This window comes from Motacilla alba, chromosome 5 (genome assembly GCF_015832195.1).
Source record: "Motacilla alba alba isolate MOTALB_02 chromosome 5, Motacilla_alba_V1.0_pri, whole genome shotgun sequence".
Lineage (NCBI taxonomy): Eukaryota > Metazoa > Chordata > Aves > Passeriformes > Motacillidae > Motacilla > Motacilla alba.
In genome coordinates, this window is record NC_052020.1 from 868,492 (window position 1) to 887,383 (window position 18,892).

Below are 18,892 nucleotides of genomic sequence, written 5' to 3' on the forward strand. Positions count from 1 at the left end.
TATTCATTATCTTACAACATCCACTTACCAAATCCCTTACTCCAAAACCCAGCTCCAGAAAATGCAAAGGCATCTTTGCAATTCCTGCATATGTATTTTTATGGTTTAATAGAAGTTTAAGATCAGTTTAAAATTAGTGTTAGTGATGACTAGGGACAATAGATTCCAAAGATCATCAGATCACTTCCTTGGGAACTGAACACCTGACCTTTATCTTCAAAATACAGAAAGCTGCATCTTTTGAAGAGCTAAAACCCCAGTTTTGTATTTTGAATTGTTGGGAAGATCTCATGTGCAGAAGGGGTAATCTCTGCTTGAGATGTACAGGTCTTGATTTGTGTGTGCAGGCTCAGACATCAGAGCTTCCAAAAAAATTACCTTCCCAGAGTAATTCAGACTTTCCTAAATTTATTTAGTCATCTCTCTCAACAATGTAAAATGCTGTGTTGCTTAGTGAGTGTCTTTGGAATTTTTTATCACCTTTCCAAGCAAAAGCTGTGATAATCATGGGTGAGAGGGAAGAAATAATAGAAGAAAATCTCCTCAGACTAGATAACAATGAAGATTATATCTCCACAAACTAATAGGATTTCAGCTAAGAATCTGAATAGAATGTGATAAAAATAAAGTTTAAAAGTTAAGCTTTTCCACTGATTTCTAACAAGGTGTAAGAAACTTGTTCTTATAAAATGGGGTAAGCATTTTTGGTTCTGATGTTTCCAGCACCATCTTACACGTAAAAATGTTTTGCCTGCATCAAAATGCTGCAATAAAAATACAGTTCTTAAACATTTCACTCCCATGAACTGTAATGATAAGTAAGAAATACTAACTGAATTACTTATAGGTCACTTTACAGCTGCCACTTATCTTGCATTATTTACTAGATTGTGAGGTTAATATTTCCTCAGCACCGTTTGAAATGGTGCTCTATTATAGCAGTGTAGTTGGGGGAAATCCACATTCAAACCTGTAATACATACCTGTTTTAAGAAATGTGAAATAATTATGTGAAATAATTTGCATAGCATGACACAGCACAGTGGTATCAGGACAAGGATAAAATCAAGACACATATTTTAATAACCTGCACAGTAGATTGTACTGCCTCAAGCTTAAATACCTGAAGCAGAAAACACCACTTTCATTGAAGTGAAAATATTTCATAGACCTTGTGTTCCCCTACAATTTAAATGTTCAAAAAAGAAACATTTCAAGGTTTTACCACCTAATTTTCTCCCTGATTATAACGTGAGGCTGGCAGCATTTCTATTCTTCTATTGTTCCTTTTCCTGTTTTTGTTCCCATTAAATTATTAAAGTGACTGCTTATGTATTTATGTAATATGTCACACGAAGGGGTCTCATCTGGACTGTAATACTAAACAATAAATCAAAATTACAAAACCAACCAATTTCTAAATGGCATACACTTAGATACCTCCAACTTTGTATAAACCCATAAAAGAAGACTTTTAAAGAGACCTGTCTAGAATATTATTACCAGAGGCATGAAAGCAAGCACTTTTTTTTTTTTTTTGTGTATCAAAGCATCTGGAGGTTTTGCTATGAAGTCAATTTTAAGAGTAGCTTCAGTAAAATCAAGGCTCAAGTTAGGAGACTAGAGTGCAGCTTTGGCAGTAGGAGAATGTAGTTATAAATGAAAATATATTTTAAACATGATCAGAGAGCTGATGGGAACAAAAGGCTGATGAACTATTAATAGTTACTGTAGGTTAATCAATTATCAACTGTAATAAGCAACCTATTAAGGCTGTGAGACACATTATCCATCTTTTTCCAAATGCTTGTATCACTTATGGATGTGCTTACAGTCATCAGTAACAAGTACTGTTCATGTTTGTTTGTAAAAGCAGTTAGTGCTTAGTTTTTTTATACATTTCCATGGCAATTATCACTTACTAATGCTTGTTACTCATCCCTTACCTGGACTGATTTCAGATCAGTTGTGCTTTGAATTGAGAAGTCCCAGGCTAAGTCCTGGATTCTGCCTAAATTGCTGAAGAATTTGTAGTTTGTGACTGCAGGCAGGGTTTACAAAGATTAAAGGAAGTCTAGGTAACACTATTATTAAAGGCCTCAGCCATAGCACTCAGTTGCTACCAGGAGCAAAGCTGTAACACTGAAGTGTTACACAAAGATAGGAAATAGGAAAATAAATGATGGTGTAGACAAACCTTTATTGCAGACCAAGTGGATTAACTGACTTACAGGGTGGAACTGTTCTGATATATTCTGCCAGTGTTTTGTCTTTTACAAAGCTTGAACTTCTTCATTGACTGCTTTGTCCAGCAAACTTCCCTTAATTATTGAAAATATTTTTTCTTAAAATGTAAATATTGTTTTCTCATTCAAACACCTTGTGTTATATATTCTAATTTCCAAGGGAGTTCTCTTGGGCTCATCTTTTCTAGTGTTACCACAGGGGAAGTATTTTTAAACTGGCCAAAATTTCAGTTTTCAGAGAGGCTCAGAAGACTGAGGGGGCAGTTTGTTTTTTCAGCTTTGTTGGCAGAGTTGGCTGCAGCTTCTCTTGGTGCTGGTTTGTATGTGTCTGAGTACTCGTCATTTTTACTGTTTCTATGGAGTACCAACTGATGGAAAAGAAAAAGTCATTCTGCCTTTTGGCAGGACAGTTGCCCGCCTTCTCTCTTGAATACTGTGTCCTGCTTGCAAATTATTTAAAAATAACAACCTGAAGACCTAAGACAAATCACCTTTTACTTCTCTTAAGATGTTGCAATGTACGTTGGAGCTGTTGAAGGGTTTGGACACTCACATGTTTATGCTTCAGAGCAGTAAGTCCTGGCACCTTGCTGGGCTTTCTGCACACTGGCAAACCCCGGTGGCAGGATCAGTTCTGGAGCGTGACTACAGAGTGCAGTCAATCCACAACATTTGATATTCCTGCTTTCATTGGGTAAGTATTTTAAATAATTTTAGAATGTTAATTAACACGTGCCTCATTGTTTCTAATACTGGATATGCTGGTTACATTTCTGTCTTGAAACTATCAAAAGAAAATGATCTCATATAGTACAAAAGTCCCTATTTAATAGGAATGGAAAAGATTAATCATGTGCCTTCTCTCAAATCCGTGAGATTTCATATTGAGAGGAATTTGCCTTTTGAATGTGTTTTCAAAAATAATGTAAAATGGGAGGTGAAGAGAGGAAAGCAGCAGGGTATGTTGAACTAAATAGTGAGTTACTGATCCTGCCCCTGATACTGAAGCTAATTCTGGATGTTCTCGGATGGAGCGTATCCCGACGGAGGCGGGGGAGGCGATGAACGGATGGACACGGGGCTCGCCGGTGCGGATGCGAGCAACCACTCGGTATTCCCGGCCCAGCCTCGGCGGGGAGCGGGCACGCCGAGAGGCTCAAAGCCGAACGCATCGCAGTGGTGGGTGGTCGCTGGGAGCCCAGGGCACGTCTCCGGTTTCACCCTCCGGGAAATGGACGCCTTTGGGTGCGAGCGGCGGCACCGCGGCTCTCTGAGCCCGGCCGCACAGCGAACGGCACCGGCGGCTGCCGCCTCTGCTTCTCCAGGCTGGGGATCCTTCGCAGGGAGGCGGAGAGGCAGGCGGGCAGGCAGGCAGGGAGGCAGGCAGGGAGGAGGGCAAGCAGACAGGGAAGCAGGCAGGGAGGCAGGCAGGCGGGCAGGCAGGCAGGGAGTCAGGCAGGCAGGCGGGCAGGCAGGCAGGGAGTCAGGCAGGCAGGGAGGCAGGCAGGCGGGCAGGCAGGCAGGGAGGCGCCGGGCTCTCGGTGCGGAGCGAGGAGCAGGTGGGTCCCGCCGCATCCCCGCCCCGCAGCCCCGCGCAGCGCCGCTGCCATTGGAGCCGGGCGCTGTCAGTCTGTCCCGGGCGAGCCCCGCTCCCCGGCAGGCTCTCCCGGCGCTGGGGCTCCGCCGCGGCCGGTGGCGATGGCAAGCGGCGGCGCGGGGAACAAAGTTTGCCACGCTCGGGCGCTGGGCTGCCCGCGTCCGTGATGCCCGGGGCCGGGGGCGCTGCCTGAGCGCAGCGGGCAGCCGGGCGGCGGGCACGCCTCGCTGTCTGCCGAAGGCGCTGCCATCGCAAACTTTCGGCGATTTTCATGTACTCAAAGCCAGGATTCTAATTCTCAGCCCTCCCCGCCCCCACTTCTCCTTCTAGGTAGGCGACAATTATTTTTTGTTCTGTGGATTAGAGAACTTTTTGCATGGAAATTTACTGACTTTCGAGTGGTCTCCGCTTCGGGGAAAGGGGGAAAAGGATTTATATTCATCGCGGCTTATTTTTGTTTTCTGGATCACAGGATTTCTGGAGCTATATGGAGGGATCTCAGGATGGTGTGCACCAGGAAAACCAAAACTTTAGTGTCCACTTGCGTGATTTTGAGTGGAATGACTAACATCGTCTGCCTGCTGTACGTGGGCTGGGTCACCAACTACATTGCCAGTGTTTACGTGAAAGTGCAGGAGCCGATCTCAGAAAAAAAGTTAGAGGAAGACAAAGGGGACACTTTAAGGATTATAGAAAGGCTGGACCATTTGGAAAATGTCATCAAGCAGCACATCCAAGGTACCACCTCACCCCCGCTTGCTCGCCCTCCTCCTCCTCTCCCCTCTCCGCCCGCCGCTCGCCGTGGGCAGCTCCATCCCCTCCCGCCGCGGGTGTGCTGTGTGTGCGTCTGTCGTGTCTGTCGTGTCTGTCGCGTCTGTCGCGATCGGCGGAGCCGTGGCCAGCCCGGAAGAGCCGGGGCTGCGCGGGGCGTGCGGGGCGGCCGGAGGAGCCCTCCCCGAGCCCGGCCGGGCAGCGGCGGGGCCGGGGGCCGTGCGGGAGCCGCCCCCACCCGCGGGGCTCGGCCTGGGGCTGGAGCGAGCCTCAGCGCCCTGCCTTGCCTTCCCCGAGGAGGGGTGCGCGGGGGGGGCTCGGAGCCAAGACCCGCTTCCCATCTCGCTGTTTATGTGTTTTTTTTTTTCTTTTTCTTTTTTTTTTTTTTATTTTTTTTTAATTTCTATGTGTTATTTTTCAAAATGGTTTGATGCTAGTGGAATTCTTGTTGTCCTCCTCCTTTAAGCCCGACTCTGCTAATCCGTGCTGAGTCTCTGTGTTCCTTGGGATGATGGAGGTTTTCCCTTAGTGCCGCTATAGTGCCGGGAGCCTCTTGGGATTATAACTGGGGCGATCTCTCTTTATGTAATGCCTTTTAATTTGATTGCCCTTTAATGGGTACCCTGGGAGAAGGGTTGAAGTGGGGAGGCACTGGGAAAGAATATGATTATTTCCTGTGAGTTTGGGATTTTACATGGCTTATGCTTTACTGGGGGATCTTTAGTGTCTTCCTTTATACTTTCACCATCTGCATGGCATCATACTGCCACTCTCTCAGCCTGCCAGGTGAATTGGATGGTGAGGAGGCTTGGGGGTAGGTGAGAACTTGTACAAAATCTTGAGGAGGAACCATCTTTCTCTACTTTTGCATAACCTCCACCAAATACTCAAACCCCAGTTCTAGTCTCTCCTAAACCTGAAGAAGAAGAGTAGACCATGTGATGAAGGATACCTATCACCAGTGCAAAAAACCTTGCTCACTTCCAAGCAGCTTTGACCAACTGGTCTTCTGGGAATATGAAGCAAATGGAGCGAGCAGGGTGGGTAGCCCCGTATGTGCTGGGCTTCCCTGCTTGTCAATACATGTAACTTTGTGGTGCTATTACAGCCCAGCTACTTTGCTTTGACTTGTGTTAATATCTTTCTAAATATGGCGTATCATCATTCATTTTGTACATGCACTCATTTCTCAAATAGTCTTGTCATCTTGCTCAAAGGACTAAAATGCTGCTTTTAATAATTTTCCCCTCTTTCTTCTCTGGAGAATGGGTTATAGCAGCTTCTTCAAGTTTTAAGATCTATCATACAATCCTTAAGTTTTTCTTGATTCCTGAAATGGATTTTTAAAAGCAAATGTATTCTTGTCTGTGTGCCAGTGGAGTGCACTGTGGAAGCATATATGAAGGCAGGGATTTTCCAAAAGGCTCTGGCTAAGAGCGAGATACACAAAGTTAATTGACTTCCCTTATGAGGCTGGAGCATAACTGCTTAAGGTTTCTTGTTGTGAAACTCAAATAGCCTTGTTTATTTGCAAGGAAACTAACTGTTTTCAGGGAAACTAACCACATTGGTGCCTTTGGTCACTAGTTCTTAGAGAAGTAGAGAATAGGTTCCCTTAAATCAGGGGAGGATATAGCATGGATTAAAGCATAAGCTTTTTTTTTTTTTTGATGACTATCCATAAGCCAAACCAGATGTTTTTTTTTTTTTTCCCTCAAATAATGCTTCTTTTAAATTTGAAGAGGGTCTTCCAAAATTAACTAAGTGAACGGTTTGGTGATAAGTACTAAAGTATTAGGGCATTAAAATAAAAGTTTTGCAAGCTTCTCATGTCTTATTGAAACTACTTAGTCTTTAAGATAAATAAATGAATAAAATAAAAATCACAGATCCTTAGCTCAAAGTGGATTTTCTGTACTTTTATTTGCCAAATAATTATAACGGGTTCTCACAGGAACTCCTGTGGCAGATACTGCAGAATAGGGTCTTACTTTATTCAGATTTTGTTTAGAACTGTGAAATACTGTAAATTCTGGTCACGGTGCAAAACTCACTGAAGTTATTGAAAGAAATATCCCAAGCTTGACTGGGTTTGATTTGAAGGCCAGCTTTAAGAAATTACATAATTGAGAGTTGTTGCCAGAAATTGAGTAAATCAGCTGCTGTAATGGTTCTAGACATAGTTATAAGGGTTTTCTGTAGTTTGCTATTAAACTTTTCCTTGGACCACTTCTTTTTTGTGTCGGACAGAGGTCTGAATAGCTCAGATGTTCTGCAATGCTGAACTGGCATGAAGTTAGCACAGGTAATAGAATTACCTTCCACAGGATACCCTGCAAGTGCCAGAGAGCTATAGCTGCTGCATTTTACGCATGGGGTTACACTAATATTTCATTTTAATTTGCTTTCTGATTGTTTAATTAGATGCCAGCTGGGAATTCCTTTAGTACATAAATTGCAAGCTTGTAATATTTAATCAAGTGTCCTGGAAATGAGAAGAAATAAGAGATGCCTTCATATAAAACCCTTTTAAAAGTATGTATTTTAAAAAGGCATTTTCATGGCAAGAAAAGTATCAGACTGAAAAGAGATTTCCAGATAACAGAGGTTCAGAGGGAATCAGAGCTGGTTTGCCTTGTGTTTGGAAAGAATGATATGGACAGGGAAATCCCAGGCCACAGAAAGAAGAAGCTTGTGGAGCTAAAGCTTGATGCTGAAACTTGAGCTGCCTGAGACCTGGGAATCCTGAGTTCCTGGCTTGTGGCCAGACACAGCTCACAAGATGGTTTTGGTCAAGTGACTTTATCTTTTTGCAGTGATGGCAGCCTGCAGGATTTTCTGTGGCAGGGTGTTGTGGGATTGTGGTGTTAATCACATCTGAATGCTCCGCAGCCAGTACCAAGGAGATTCTCTCCCCCAGCCCAGCTCTTCAGTAGGAGGCATATGCTCCATGCTAGCAGGCAGCCCGCTGAGAGAAACTTTTAGTTCCCACCTCCTTTGGAGGTTGCCGACAGGATGGTGTCTTTGTGGAGATTAATTGTGTGTATGTGTTTATGAGTATGAAAGAAACTGAGTAAAGGACCAGATGGGTAGCTTGATGCAAAATGCAGCCCTTTTCCTGCCTGACAGAGGTGTGTGGCACATGGACTCTGCAGTAGCACTAAGCTTTATTCCCAGAAATGATACTTTAGAGGGCTGAGGTTAACAAGTGTTAAATGGGGTAGAAAAACTGTGTTCTGTTGAGTTCACAAACACCAAAGTGGCTGAAGAAACCCCAGACGCTCTCAGGTTATTAAAATCAATACGAGAGTGCTTCAGACAGATCACAACATATCCTTCATCTTAATAATGCATCATGCATTGGCTCTGACACCAAAAACTCGCCCTAAATCATATGTGCAGTTGGAAGATCAGGGGAGTGAGCAGGCTGCTCTTAATCTGATACTGAGTTTGTATCAGTGACAAAGTGAAAAACACCAGCCAAAAGGGAGAAATGTGTTGTTTTCTACAGCCTCACTTTAGGCCATCATAGTTCATAGTTTAATTTTCCTTGAAAAACTAAGCTATGATTAAACCTGTATCACTCAGAACACCACTGCACATCATCCTGTCTTATTACTCAATGTCATTTTAGTATTTTTCAGCCTTCTTAGTTTTAATCAGATGATGTTTTTATTACGGAATTATCTTAAAAGATTACAGACTATGAAGTCTATGACATGAACTTGCTTCCTTGCCCTCACCAATTCTTCCTCCCAGTCCCTTGGACCTAAACAGATTTACTAAACAGTTAAGACAGAAGCTAGATCTAAATTGAAGTTGTAACACACAGTTCATTTCTGGACTAGCTGAATTTTTAGTTAAGGTTGATGGATGGTTACTAAGATGTCTGTGTCCTAGTAGGACTTTGGTCTTCCATCCTTGCAAGCTGTTGTATCTGTTCTTACCAGTGGAATATCAGGCACTGTGTGGACTTGGGAAAATTTGTGAGAGAAGAGCTGTTTACATTGTGTTTCATTCTGCTGCTTAGAATGATTTGCTGTGTGGATTTACATGAGCTAAAATTAGCTATCCCACAATTGGATATCTGATCACTGTCTGTGGTCAGCTGGGCGAGGGAGAGGTCTCCAGTGTGGGATTCACTCAGTCCCTGTGTCAGGTGTTAGGATGAAATGATTTGCTCTCAGAAACTGCATATTTTGAGCTTGGGAACTAGGTCAACCCACATTCTTAATTTTAGCCTGGGAAAGATATGAGTAAGTAAATGTTGTGTTTCTTATCTACCCTTTATTTCTTGATCTCAAACACAAAGAAGGATGTCTTCTGTCTTTTGCAGCTTGGCTAACTAACTCTAGCTGGGTTCCATAAAGTCAGCTCACCAGGATTCAAATGGCCACTCCACCATGTCTCTTACTCCTGAGGTACTGCCCTTTTGGGAATAATTAATGGCTAAATCCCCTCAGCTTATTTCCCTCAAGCTCAAAAGCAATTAGGCATGTTTATCACTCGTTGCAGCATGTTTATTCTACTGAGAAACAAATGAGCACCAGGCAGCAGCCCTGGGAGCACTCAGCTCTTGCTCCACTGCAGAGGGCTCTGTATTCCCTGTCTCTAACAAGCGCACAGATCTGCTGTCCCAATGCAGTTAATTGCAGTGGAAGCAACTACTTGCATATGTAAGAGAGACAGGATTAATCCCATTATTTTTCCTCTTTAGACTGTGACTTCTCAAGTCATTCTAGATGGCTGCATGTCAGTGCAGATTAATTGGGATTTAACTTTCATGTTCTTCCATGCTTAGGGATGAGCACACTAAAGAAACCTTAATACAGTTATTTCAACTGGAAGACTTAATTTGCTGTAAATTTTCAAGCAACACTGGAGGTGTAGGTATTTCAAGGACAATCTACTGAAGGCTTAATGTTGTTGATTCTGTTGACTACACCTTGATCGTGTATTGTTACTGTTATTAAAATGAACTTTTTTGTGCTTTGAATATCTTCAGCTCCCTTCTAATGATATTCTTGCCAGTTCTTCCACTGAGGATTTATGTCACTGGAGTTATGTCACTGAGGAGTGCTAGTTTGGCCTTACTAAGGTAACTGGATTTCATTGCTGGAAATTGAATGATTCTTTTTTCTTCAGAATGAGGTTTCTTTTTAAAATTTATTTTCCATTTTCCTGATTGTCATCTAGATTGCTCTGTTTCTTCAGGTTTGTACAATGGGAATGGCATGGCAGATTTGAGATCGTTTCTTTTGACAGAAACCAGGAAAGTTTTATTTGGCCATGGAGTGAGAGTGAATGATAGCTTTGTAGTTGGGAAGGGAATTGACCTGGATTCCTTTTCCTTCAGTCCTAACAATTTCTGTAGTACACATGAAAGAAGTCTTCAACAGAAGGTTAAAAAAATCAGTCAGGAGCGGGGCTGTGACTTCCATGCCCTCCACAAATTCCCTCATTGCTGAGCTAGAAAAGTTTGCCTTTTTCTCTGAAAAAGATAATTTTTGTTGACATTTGTTATCTCTGCATAATGTCACAGCCTTTGTGGAGGGAGGGGGGTTTTTAGGGCTGCGTTTGAGCAGAGGATGTATGGGCTGAGCAGGGATGGAGAGAGCTGTTCTGCTCCAGGTTCTGCACTCAGTGCTTCATTTGTGCCACTCTGGTGTCACTCTGGGCTCTGTTGCTCAGGTTGGCACAAGCAGCCTGCAGCTGTGCAGGGGTTCCAGCTGAGGTCTTTCCTGCCAGCTTGTTATGCCCACTTCAGTACTAACGAGTGATTTTTATCTGTGTGACCAGAATAGAGGTAAATACATCTGAAAAGAAACATAAAGCAAGACCTACACAGCTGCTGGGAATTGTGTGTAATGTGTGAGATCAGCTTGGTGCTGGACTCTCTCTGTCTGGCATCGCATGAGGCAGTTTTTGCTTGTCTCCACCTAACATTGCTCTCTCGCCTGTGACAAGACACAGAAGCAGTTTCCTTTAATTCTGCCTTCAACAGAAAGGTCTTGTCATCAAGGTTACACTGTGAAAGTCTACCTAAGTGTGGGGAGTGGTGGAATAAGCTGATGCTGTCTATTTGAATGTTAGACATGATGTGTAAAGAAAATCTATGGTGATTTAAAGGAGCAAATATTGGGCTCAAATCTTGAGACAGCGGTGGCAGTTTGAAGATGGCTTAGCTGCCTCCTGAGGGTGATGGAGGGTCCTTGTTTGTCTTTGGAACAGCCCAGGAACTTGATTCTCAGCTATTAATACATGATGGAATGTGGAAAGGGACACAATGGGACATGAATCCTCTCTAGCTGGTTAATGGCTGTGGTTAATGGCTGTCCTTATTTCATGCAGCCATAAGATTATGTTGTCAGCCACACTTGGCCTGGAGATTGGAGACTGGGCTCTGTGGTGTCTTGGGATTGTCCCTGAGTCCAGAGCAGTGAGGGGATCTACTGGTCCATAGTTAACAAAATTAATGAAGTTTAATTTCTGACTAATGCAAAAGTGACAACTAACTTCATGTTGTAAAAACTAACTTAATTCCTCTGAGGCAAATCCCTTTTTATTCATCTGCTATATGATTTTCCATTTAACTATCTCCAGAGGTATCTTTCTGTGCTGCCCTTGGCCTTGCAGTGCTAGCTCTAGAGCCTCTTCAGAAACTTCTGGGCTCCTTCCTTTGAGGAGCCTGATAAACAGCTCACTAACAAGCTGTTGGATTAGTGTGGACCGATACTCTGCATGGACACTGAAATTCTCAGGTACATGAGGCTTAATGCTTTGACTTCATGGTGCTGTTATGTATACCTAAATCTATTCTACAGTTGAGCACTGCAGATGAATTCTCTGTGAAACAACATTTTGTTTCTGTTTTCTACACAGTTTTTCTCTGCTCAGCTGGTGTTTTCTACTTCAGGTTCTGTTTTTAACATGATATCCTCAGTTTTCTGAGGGAAAGGCAGAGATGTTTAGGAGCTGAAACCCTGGTTGTTATTACAGTTCTCCAGCGTCTCCTTTGCTTGGCTTTGAAAATTAACAAATGAGAACATTCTGATTTCTGATTTAGGATATGAAGGTGGAAGGTCCAAGCTGCTGCCTTGAAGTGTTCTGTCTTTAAAATGCCAATGTGTCTTCTCAAGTCTGTGAGGGATTCTTGCTATATTGGCTGCTTCAGTTGTGTTTTAAAGACATGAGATTTAAAAAAATGTATTATTTCTATGACAACAAGGCTGTGGCAGCTGGCAGGAATCCCAGCTGTCCTGTGATCTGTGCCATATGAATGTGCAGTGGAAGCCCTGACTCGGAGCCTTCATCCCTCTGGATAAGGTCTGCAGGAGCAGGGCAGAGAGCTGCTGTGGCCCCACTTTTACAGACTGCTGGTGGCAGATTTGACTGCTGGAGCTGCTCAGAAGAATCAGACACCAGGTCCCTTCTCCCCCCAGGAAGAGTGTTGAGCCCTGCAGTAGCCAGGTGCTGAGGTGTGCTGCAGTAGCCACACCTGTTGTCCAGAGCCACAGATTTGGGGCTGACATGAACCCTGAAGTATGAGCTTAGATAGCTCTCCCAACATGCAGGTTTTAATTAGCCCTCCTTAAATACCACACAACTGCCTAAATCTCTGCTTGTATGCTGAAAATTCAGCAGCTCAGTGACCTTGTGTTAGTAATGTCAGTAGGAGTGTGGAAATCCTGTTGCGGTTTTGGTTTTGACATTTCCTATCTCCTAAATCAAGCCCCATATTTTAAATGTGAATGTTTGAATTTTCCTTTTATTAGAGCTGTCACAGGTGATCTCTGAGAAAATAGGATTTCTATAAGCAGCTTTCTGAAGAGTATAAGAAAATGATAGTATTTCTGTGGGTTTTTTCCTTCACAGATAAATGATCATTCCAGCCTTCATTTTAGGGAGATAATACAGATTTTTAGACTGTTACTTGCTCATATGTAATCTGAATCTAGCTAAAGATCTCTTTCATGAATCATCCAACTAATGCAGAGAATTACCTGTCCCCGCTTTCATGGTGGATTCAAATTGCTTTGAAGCTTTTCTTTTTGCATCAAGTCATGACTTGCCAGAGGCTTTGGAAGAAGATTTGGCATGCTGGAGGTAAAAGTAGAACTTGTCAGATAAACTTTTCAAGCACTGCAGACTCAGTGAGTCTGTACTTATCCATTACAGGATTATCATTGCATTGAAATGATGGCTGGAGAAAACATCTTCTGGGATTTCTCTGTGCACAGAATAAAAAGGGCTTGCAGAACCGAGCACAGAATCATTTTTAAAATAACTTTGTTCTGTGTATTTGTCTTTCTCTGAGGTATTTGTAATTTTACCAGCTGTATATGGAATAATCATATTATGGCCATATTTCCCTCTCCTACTTGTGCTAACAGGAATATTTTGAGTTGCTCAAGTGAAGGGTGTGGGAGTAGTATGCTGTAATTTCTGTGGAATTTCTGATTAGAAGACGTGTTCACATTTAACAGTTTGAAGGACAAGGAGGGTCAAGGAGGAGAAAAGTACAGCAAAAGCTACAGGCTGCACAAGGATACTTGAATGTTGTATCCTTTCTTAGTTGATATGAAATTGCAGTTATTGAGTAGAAACTCTGGATTCTCCACTGGTTTTACTGAAACTGGTGAAACTAGTGCTAGTGGGTTTCCGTGGAGTGGAAAGAAGCGATGCACTGTTTTTGATTCTCTTCTGCCACTTTCCTGCCACTCTGAAAACAGATTTCACATCTAGTGGACTGCTAAAAATATTTTCTTGTTAATTAGCCCCAAATCTTCAAAAATTGAAGACTTTAATCTATTTGCTTTAGATTATATGGATCTTATACATGTGGAGCACCTTTAATGAAGTAAGATTTTTTTTTTTTCCTGCATACAGCCAGACTATCGTAAGCAAAATACTTGGCCTGGAACCAAAATTGTGATGCTATTGGTCTTAAATATTATAATTGTGTGTTGTTGTTTTGATCCTGCTTTTTCAGAGTTAGAACTCTGACTTTACAACCTGATGTCAGCCATAAAGGATTATGACACCATTAAACTTAGATGTAACAGAACGAGGTATTTCAGCTAATGTTTAGCTAATGTTTTCACGTGGCGGTAAAGCTGTACAAGTTTAAAATGAATGTAAAGCTGTTAGACATAAACCAAACGAACCAGCAATAGAAAAACCCAAACACAAGTTCCACAGGGGTGTGTAAACTTAAACACAATGCCAACCAATATCACCGGTGAATTTAGGCATGAAAGCAGCAAAACCAGGAAAAGCTGTAACAAAATGACAAGAGAAGACTTACGTTTGGGTACATATCATTCCCACTTGCTCTCATTGTAACAGGAATGCTTTTGGTATAGAAATATTTAAATCTCATTGGTTCATTGTTGAACTTCCTATAAGTGCAATTCTAACACACATGGGTTTTCAGCACAGCTTATGTCTTTCTTACATAAAAAGACACGAAATTTGTTTAAAGCACCTTCACAGTGCTGATTCTATTACTCTCATTTAAATACTGAGACAAAATTTTGCATGCAAATGAATATGGAAATATTAAATATCTAAAATATTTTCTATATGATATCTCTCTCTGAAAATATGGTTGAGCTAAGGGTCCATATGTCTCGTCTGGAAGGTGGGAACGAGCTTCACCATTGCCTGACAGGGGCTTACATGAAAGAGTTTGTGAGTGGTAATGCCAGCACCAAAGCAAGAGCTTGCTTAGAGCACGTGGGAGTGTGTTTGCAAAATCTCAGTGTGGCAGCAGCAGCAGCAGGCTCCTGCAGCCTGGCAGTGCAGAGGATGGAAGCATTGCCTGAAGAGTGTTGGAATCGGCTTTTCAGACAGCTGTCAGTGCTCTCTGCAGTAACTGAGGCATAGCTGGTGGCTAGGCTGATCCCTGCCCATTTTGCCTCTTTTCCTGGATGACTGCAGGTGCAGGTGGAATACTGGCCCTCAGAGGGAATGGGGAACCACACCACTGATTTCTTGTTCAAAGAAGTAAGCTGAGGTAAAGCTTTGTGGGCACTGCCAGCTCTTTAGGGTAGGTTTTTAATTGGTCAGCCCTGGATCCATTTTTTCTTAATTAAGCTGCTCTTGGAGAATTTCAAAAATTATGACAGGGTAAAATTCCTTGTTATGAGGAAACCTGGAGATTTGAAAACACGTAAAACAAAATTTAGTGTTGTAATGTGGGAAACATTCCTCAGCTCCTTGCAGTAACAACTTGTCAATATATTTTTGTCTGCTTGACAATATGTAAGAAATGCCTTTGATTTTGTAAAATTGCTTGTAATTTCTCAACATTTCTTTTGATTCTATTGATTAAAGCTTTTCTGCCTGCCTAGAGACATTAAATGGCAAACCGTCTGCTAAAAGTGAACTGGCAACATTCCTGAAAATTAACATTTAAAAAAAAAGTTTAGTCTAAATATATTTCAAAGACTGTTTCTATTTGTGTTCTGAGATGAAGAGGAAAACAAAAGCTTCTGTTAGAGTCTGGCAAAAGGTTGCGATACCTGGTGAAATACCGGTATTGTCTTCACACTGTGGGGAGAGAGGTGTTGTCTGGCAGAAAAGCAGAGAGGTACGAGGAGATGTGGTGCAGAAGTGTAATTACAAGCACTGTCCCACGTGGCTGTGTGTTCACGGTCTGTATCCCTTTTCTCGGGACTGAAGGATAAGCAGCCACTCAGCCCAAAGCACCCTGTGTGTGCCTGTCAGCAGGGAAATGCACACCCTACCTGCAGTCACTAACTCCAGCGGTTAAGTGTAGGTTACAGAGTAATCCCCAAGCCCCAAGCGTTGCTAAAATAGTGAGGTGGTAAATACAAAACTGGGGCAGTCATGGAAAGTGATTTTTTTTTTTGGATTATGCTGAGTTCTACTCACCAGTGATTTTCTGATTCCTGTTTTTTACAAAGATCCTTGTGTGAGCAGCTTTTGGGCTGAGTGGCTATCCTGAAGTTCAGAACAGAATGCTTACAGGAACAAGAACTCTCAGAGTGTTTGAAGTGTTGGGTCACCCACAGGGAATGTTTCTTGGCAGGTTAAGGCAAAAACCTTGTGCATTTAGCCTGGCTTTTGCCAGGTAAGAATGCCATGTAACTTTCTTGAAAAAATTCTTGATCTGTTTAGGGAAAGAAAGAACAGAGAGAAGGAATTATTCAGTGTGCTCTTTGTGCCAGCACAGATTCAGTGGAAGATAATTCTGGGCACTTGCTTCTCCAGCAATTGGATTATAATTTCTGACTGTCCAGTTAAGACCAATTTTAAGTAGTAAAGTCACCTCTGAAGGCACTGTGCCTTTACACTCTTTCTTTTACTGAAAAAAAGATACAAGGTTTTTATTTGAAAATGAGAACAAGGAAGTCCTGGGAGTGACTGTTCTAAGATTTTTTCCTTACCTTTAAAACATTAAGATATTGATAGATATTAAATTATTTTTTAGGCTGCATTCTTCCCACAGAAAGAATGTAACAGAGAGCCCCTGGACTGAGTTCTCAGACAGAGTGATTGCACTCAAAATTGTGACATTCACATTCTCTGAAAAAACCCCTTCACCCAGGATTTTCTTCTGGGAAGCTGAGGAGCCGCAGAGAAAAAAGAAAACAATTCTTATCTCATTTGCTTCTCCTGTGTTGTGCTCATGTGGAATGTGTTTGGAGATTGTTTACCCACAGGTGATTGTTTCATTGGGTTCTGGTGTGAGTTGTTTTCACTCTTTGGCCAATCAGTGCCAAGCTGTGTCGGGGCTCTGGAGAGAGTCACGAGTTTTCATTATTAGCTTTTTAGCCTTCTGTAAGTATCCTTTCTGTACTCTTTAGTATAGTTTAGTATAGCATTATTTAATATAACATAGTATCATAAAATAATAAATCAGCCTTCTGAGAGCATGGAGTCAGATTCATCATTCCTCCCTGCCACGGGGCTCCCTGCAAATACAACACAAAGTCCTTGCTCTAAAATCTTATCTCTGTTGGACTCCCATAAATTGCTGTCGTGGCCATGCTGCAGTAGTTCGTGGATCTGAGGCACTGTGGGGCTGGGGAGGGAGCAGAATGATCTGTCAGAGCAGTATGAAAAGCAGGGACTCGCTCTCTGTGCACTCTGCTGCCCCAGAATCCTGCCCTGGATTACCCCATGGTTCATGTGTGGAGGCTCTTCCTCACCTCACGTCTGTGGAGTTGCTTTTTTCCTTATCTCCATGTAAGCCCTGGGTCTGAAGCATGAAGATGGGCAAGGGAAAGAAGAATCGAAGTATTCACTAGCATAAAAGATAATGTGATTATTATAGGAGTGACATAAATACTGTGTGAAGTTCCAGGCAGTGGCAAATGTTAACCAGTGTGCTCTCTGCTGCCTGTGTGTTTTTAAGGCTTGTGCTGAGCTGGCAGCCAGGCTGTTCCTGTGTGGCAGTGAGTGCCATGGCACTGTCTGGCTGTTTTTACTGTGAATGTGATGCAGAGAGTGGGAGGGGTTTAGCCACAATGGCAACTTGTGACTGTGAGAGGGATGACAGGACAAAAATGATAAAACAACAGCGTAGGATGTAGCCATTTTGCTTTGCTACATTCAGCTAAGAAAAAAGCGTATTTTTACTTAAAAAAATATTTTTAATGTATCTGTTTTGCTCTCTGTTCAGTGTTTATGCTACACATTTATTAAGAGTGACTCTGAATTTGCTTTTCTGCTCTTTGATGAGAACAGATGTTATTTTCTCCCAACTTCTTGACACCTGTAACTGTCAAAATTCCCCATGCTCATTCTACTATCATCCAGCAAGAAGGATTTATCCAAGCAATTTACCTAGAAGGGCCAATTCAAAACAAGATACCCTTTTCACTGCTATTAAAATAAACTCAAGAAGTCCTGTTTATTTCATTAATTGGAATGGTGAGCTCTGTCTTTTAGATTAAAAAAATGAAAATAAAAATGCAATTTCATGGAGTCACCTAAGACAGCAGTGATAACAGTGGGAGTAGAAAGCCCAGCCTGAGGGAATTGGCACGTTTACATTTCCCATCTTTCAGTTCCAGTATTTTAAAGGGAAGTCTTGCATCCCCCTTAAGTGGACAAACATAATTTTCCTACAGGTAACTCTTGCTATTGATACTTGAGACCTGAGCATGGTGTTTTAGCCACATTCCTTTTCCCAGCTCTGAGCAGGACATGCTTTCAAGTTCTCTCATGTCTAGCAATGTTTTTGTTTTAGCTTGCCTTTGCAGCTCCAAACCCAGAATGTGAACTAAAATGGATTGACTGGAGATACGAGGAGGTTGCAGGCAAGCAGTTAGAATTTGGTTGCAGATTTAAATAGTTTAAATTTGGTTTGGTTGCAAATTTAAATAGCTTTTAAACCGCTGCAGCAGTGTCTTGTGGCAGAATGTGCCTGAGGCCCCGTGCAGAGCATGATGACTTTTTCCCCTCTCCTTTTTTCTCCCTGTTATCTAGTTAATATCTTGTGTTTTCTAGGACTCATTTCCTGCCTCTCCCATCGTTACCCTGATTATTTATAACTTGTGCCCCAGTGTTGTAACGAGATAGGAGTTTTCAGTTGGTGGACTTTGGGAACTTATAGATAAAAATGGTGAGGAAAAGATGAGTTTTGCCATGGGATGTCTGCTACAAATGTGCAGGGACTCCCATGCTGCCTGTCTCTTGGAAAGAGATTTTTGAAAACCAAGTGACTGCTGAAAAGGTCTTTGCTAAACTCTGTAAGAAGCCAAATTTCAGTGAGTACTTAGAGTGCAAAATAGCATAAGGGGGAATGAAAATTCATTTTTCTCTAGCAATGTGATCCACTTTACTAAAAAGCCACAGAAGGTAAGGTTAGTCTCCTCCTGTTCTTGTTACAACTTGTTTTCCAGAAATGTGGAAGCAGCCAGTTGGCCAGCATGCTTGCTTTCTATTTTCTCAAGAATGCCATTCTTTGACTGCCTCAGCCTTGGATCCCCACGTAGAATTGTAAGAAGGGCTCCAGGGTCTGAATGCAAGTTATTTCCAGTTGTTCAGTGTGGGCAGCTTCTTGAATGACTTTGTTTGTTGATATATACATTTTAAATTGGCTCGTGATTGCTGTGACATGGTTTGGGCACTGCCTCTTACCTGACACAAAAAGTGCAGTCAAATCATTAGTGTGAGTAAAAACCTTAAAATTAGAAATGATGACAAAACACACAGCTATCAGAGGAGCAGAATTTCAGTAAAATGTTTTTGAAAAACTTTCAAGTCCCATTTCTATAGGTCTCTTAGATTTTTTTTTCTGTGA

The 18,892-nt window shown here is 42.1% G+C and overlaps 1 protein-coding gene across 4 annotated transcripts in view; it reads left to right on the forward strand.

The window, feature by feature from the left end:
* The first annotated feature begins 3,323 nt into the window (after positions 1–3,323).
* Positions 3,324–18,892, forward strand: part of GALNT18 (polypeptide N-acetylgalactosaminyltransferase 18) — a 210,937-nt gene continuing 195,368 nt past the window's right edge. For 2 of the 4 annotated variants that reach the window (XM_038139173.1, XM_038139176.1), the window contains exons 1-2: positions 3,325–3,425; positions 4,316–4,581. In XM_038139173.1, the coding sequence (XP_037995101.1) occupies positions 4,347–4,581 (235 nt within the window). In that variant the 5' untranslated portion in view covers positions 3,325–3,425; positions 4,316–4,346. Of the gene's footprint in view, positions 3,426–3,901; positions 4,174–4,315; positions 4,582–18,892 lie in introns of those variants that run through there. The other 2 variants (XM_038139175.1, XM_038139174.1) reach the window with 2 other exon arrangements.